Source organism: Lepidothrix coronata, unplaced genomic scaffold, assembly GCF_001604755.1.
Source record: "Lepidothrix coronata isolate B3197 unplaced genomic scaffold, Lepidothrix_coronata-1.0 Scaffold105, whole genome shotgun sequence".
Classification (NCBI taxonomy): domain Eukaryota; kingdom Metazoa; phylum Chordata; class Aves; order Passeriformes; family Pipridae; genus Lepidothrix; species Lepidothrix coronata.
Window position 1 is genome coordinate 2,212,278 of NW_016690285.1, and position 3,607 is coordinate 2,215,884.

At 58.2% G+C, this 3,607-nt stretch overlaps 1 protein-coding gene across 3 annotated transcripts in view; it reads left to right on the top strand.

Moving 5' to 3' along the window:
• The first annotated feature begins 247 nt into the window (after positions 1-247).
• The window catches only part of KCNJ3 (potassium voltage-gated channel subfamily J member 3), a 43,000-nt gene continuing 39,640 nt past the window's right edge, over positions 248-3,607 (top strand). For 2 of the 3 annotated variants that reach the window (XR_001876258.1, XM_017823810.1), the window contains exon 1: positions 248-967. Coding sequence is in view for 2 of the 3 variants with exons in the window: in XM_017823810.1 (XP_017679299.1) it covers positions 290-967 (678 nt within the window). In the remaining variant the exon portion in view is untranslated. Of the gene's footprint in view, positions 968-1,485; positions 2,333-3,607 lie in introns of those variants that run through there. The other variant, XM_017823811.1, reaches the window with a different exon arrangement.

A 3,607-nucleotide genomic window follows, 5' to 3' on the forward strand; every position in this document is an offset into this window, starting at 1 on the left:
GGTGCGGGAGGGGCGGTGCAGGGTGGGCAGTGCAGGGTGAGCGGTGCCAGGGGGCGGTGCGGGGTGGGCAGTGCCAGCGGGAGGTGCGGGAGGGGCGGTGCAGGGTGAGCGGTACCCGAGGGGCGGTGCGGGAGGGGCGGGTCGCTGCGGGCCCGGGGCGGTGCCGCTGCCGCGGCCGCTGCCGGCGGCTCCGCGTGGGTGGCGGCGGCGGCGGCGGCGCCGAGCGGAGGCTCCGCGGGGCCGGGCCGGGCTGCGGGGGCTCGGCGGGGCTTTGCGGGGGGCGCGGAGCATGTCGGCGCTGCGGCGCAAGCTGGGGGACGACTACCAGGTGGTGAGCACCTCGGCCAGCGGAGCGGGGCTGCCGCCCCCCAGGGCCGCCCCCCGCGGGAAGCGCCAGCGCTTCGTGGACAAGAACGGCCGCTGCAACGTCCAGCACGGCAACCTGGGCGGCGAGACCAGCCGCTACCTGTCCGACCTCTTCACCACCCTCGTGGACCTCAAGTGGCGCTGGAACCTCTTCATCTTCATCCTCACCTACACGGTGGCCTGGCTCTTCATGGCCTCCATGTGGTGGGTCATCGCCTACATGCGGGGCGACCTCAACAAGGCGCACGACGACAGCTACACCCCCTGCGTGGCCAACGTGTACAACTTCCCCTCCGCCTTCCTCTTCTTCATCGAGACCGAGGCCACCATCGGCTACGGCTACCGTTACATCACCGACAAGTGCCCCGAGGGCATCATCCTCTTCCTCTTCCAGTCCATCCTGGGCTCCATCGTGGACGCCTTCCTCATCGGCTGCATGTTCATCAAGATGTCCCAGCCCAAGAAGAGGGCCGAGACGCTGATGTTCAGCGAGCACGCCGCCATCTCCATGCGGGACGGGAAGCTCACCCTCATGTTCCGCGTGGGAAACCTCCGCAACAGCCACATGGTCTCGGCACAGATCCGCTGCAAGCTGCTCAAGGTGAGGGACGCGGCCCCGGGGCGCGCAGGGAAGGGTTGGGTATTAGGGAAAATTCCTTCATGGGAAGGGTTGTCCTGCCCAGGGAGTCCCAGCTGGAGTCCCCGTCCCTGGAGGGATTTCCAAGCCGTGCGGATGCGGCACTTGGGGACATGGGTCAGCGGTGGCTTTGGCAGTGCTGGGGGATGGTTGGACTTGATGGTCTTAGAGGGCTTTTCCAGCCTTAATGATTCTGTGAAAGAGCTGTGGCCCCGTGGCCCCGCTACTGGTCCCTTGGGGACATCCCACCACCTCATCCCACCACCCCCTCCGTGTCCCAGAGCTGCTGGAGCCTCTGTGCTCCCTCTGTGCCATCTGTGCCATCCCTCCCTCCTGCCAGGGCTGCCCCCTTGTCCCTGGGTTGGGAGCAACCTGGTCTAGTGGAAGGTGGCCCTGCCCAGGGCCAAGATTTGGAACTAGATGATCTTAGATCATTTTTGGGTCCTTCTGCTGCTATCCCAGCCTTCCCATCCTGGAAGCAGGGACCACCTCCGAGAGCCTCAGGCTGCGGGCTGAGCCACCAGGAGTCTCAACTTCCTTGGAGATAATTCTGCTCTTCAGCGCAGGATTTAAATGCATATTTATAGATTCCTATAAAACGCTCCCTTTCCCTGACAAGTAAATCCTTTGTAGCTCAAATTCCTGGGCGAGCCGGTGAGGAGAAAGCGCTCTGCCTTCCGGGCGTAATCCTGAGCTTTTGGGTAACCCCGAGCCCAGCCAGGCGGAACTTTTGTTTCTGCGGAGCGTGAACTCCGTGGGAAGCTCAGTGCCGGGGTTAGACGTGGAAAACCCTGCCAGTGGCCCTGGAAAAATCGAGTGTTTGTTTGAGCGTCGCTCCAGCGGCCGCGGATCCATCTGATCCATAGGGGAGAGGGCGGCAGGATGGAGGGGGTGGAAGGGGCCGGCTCGGGTGACGTTTGCCGCAGGCAGAGCATCCCGTGGGGTGCCCCGGCCCTCAGGTGGGTGCTGGGCAGGGAATGTGGGTGTCCTGGTAGGCATACGGGTGCCCTGCCCTCAGGTGGGTGCTGTGCAGGGAATGTGGGTGTCCTGGCAGGGATACGGGCGCCCTGCCCTCGGGATGGGTGCTGGGAAGGGAATGTCGGTGCCCTGCCCTCGGGTGGATGCTCTGCCCTCGGGGTGGGTGTCCTGCAGGGAATGTGGGTATCCTGCCCTCGGGGTGGGTGCTGGGAAGGGAATGTGGGGTGCTTTGCAGGGAATGTGGGTGCCCTGCCCTCGGGGTGGGTGTCCTGCCCTCTGATGGATGCTGGGCAGGGATTGTGGGTGCTCCCCCCGGGATGTGGGTGCTCCCCCCGGGATGTGGGTGCTCTCCCCGGGGTGTGGGTGCTCTCCTCGGGGTGTGGGTGCTCCCCCCGGGGTGTGGGTGCTCTCCCCGGGGTGTGGGTGCTCTCCCCGGGATGTGGGTGCTCTCCCCGGGATGTGGGTGCTCCCCCCGGGATGTGGGTGCTCTCCCAGGGATGTGGGTGCCATGCAGGGCTGGGCAGGGTCCCCCTGCCCGGGGTGATCCCCCTTGGATCCCCCCACCTCTCTCCCCTCTGCCCTGGCAGCAGAAGCTCATCCCCCATCGGAGGCTCCTGAAGTTTTGCCCCAAAAGTCCTGTTTTGCCCCAAATCCATGTTTCCAGTGGGATTTGGCAGTCAGGATGTCAGGGCTGGGGGTTGCAGAACCCCCCCCAGAGCCCCTAAATCCTGTGCCCGAAGGAGGGGGAGAGCTCCTAAAGAACCCCCAAAACAGCCCTGTAATGGCTTTAACACTGTGAAATATCACATCAAAGATGTATAAATATATAGAAAATAACATTACAGCATAATATCATTTATTTATATAACATAAAAACATACCTTTAATCTATATTTAATAATATTGATGTGTTTTACACCATATATTTAACAATATTTAATAGTGATGTGTAAATATGCATTTATATAATATATAAATATAATAAGGAGCATCCAGCAGTGCCCTTTGCTGCCGAGCTGAGGGGCTCTCCCTAAATATAGTTTAACTCTTATATAGAGAGCCATTTGATATATAATATTATATATGTAATAGAACTATTAAAGCTCTTTAGGAGCTTTAAAGCTTTTCAAAATATATTTAAAGATATTAAAGAGCAAGAACGAGTCATGTCCATTACAAGATTTGAAAATGGCCCTTTTTTCGTGTGTCTTGAAGTGCCTCAGGAGGAATTTGAAAAGTTGGAGCTTAAAACTTAGTGTGGCTCCAAAAAAATTCCCTGGGTTTGAAATGTGAATGAGCAGGTTCAGAGGAATCGACTCTGGGTGTGGGAGCAGCTGGGAATGGGGAGGGAGAAGGGAATAAAGGGTAAAATGTGGCTTTTCCAGGGATACAGGTGGAGCTGGCTCTGCATATTCCCTATAAAATATCCATGCATGGAGCTTTCCTTGGCTGGGAGGGAGAAAGCAGTGCTTGGCCAGCCTTCCTGGGGGGAAAAAGGGAAAAACAGAAAAGGAACAAAAAAGGAAATAAATAAAAGGAAAAAAGGAAAATAAAGGGGGGAAAAAAGGGAAATAAGGAAAAGGGGGGGAAAGGGAAAACAAAAGGGAGAAAGGGAAAAAAAATAAA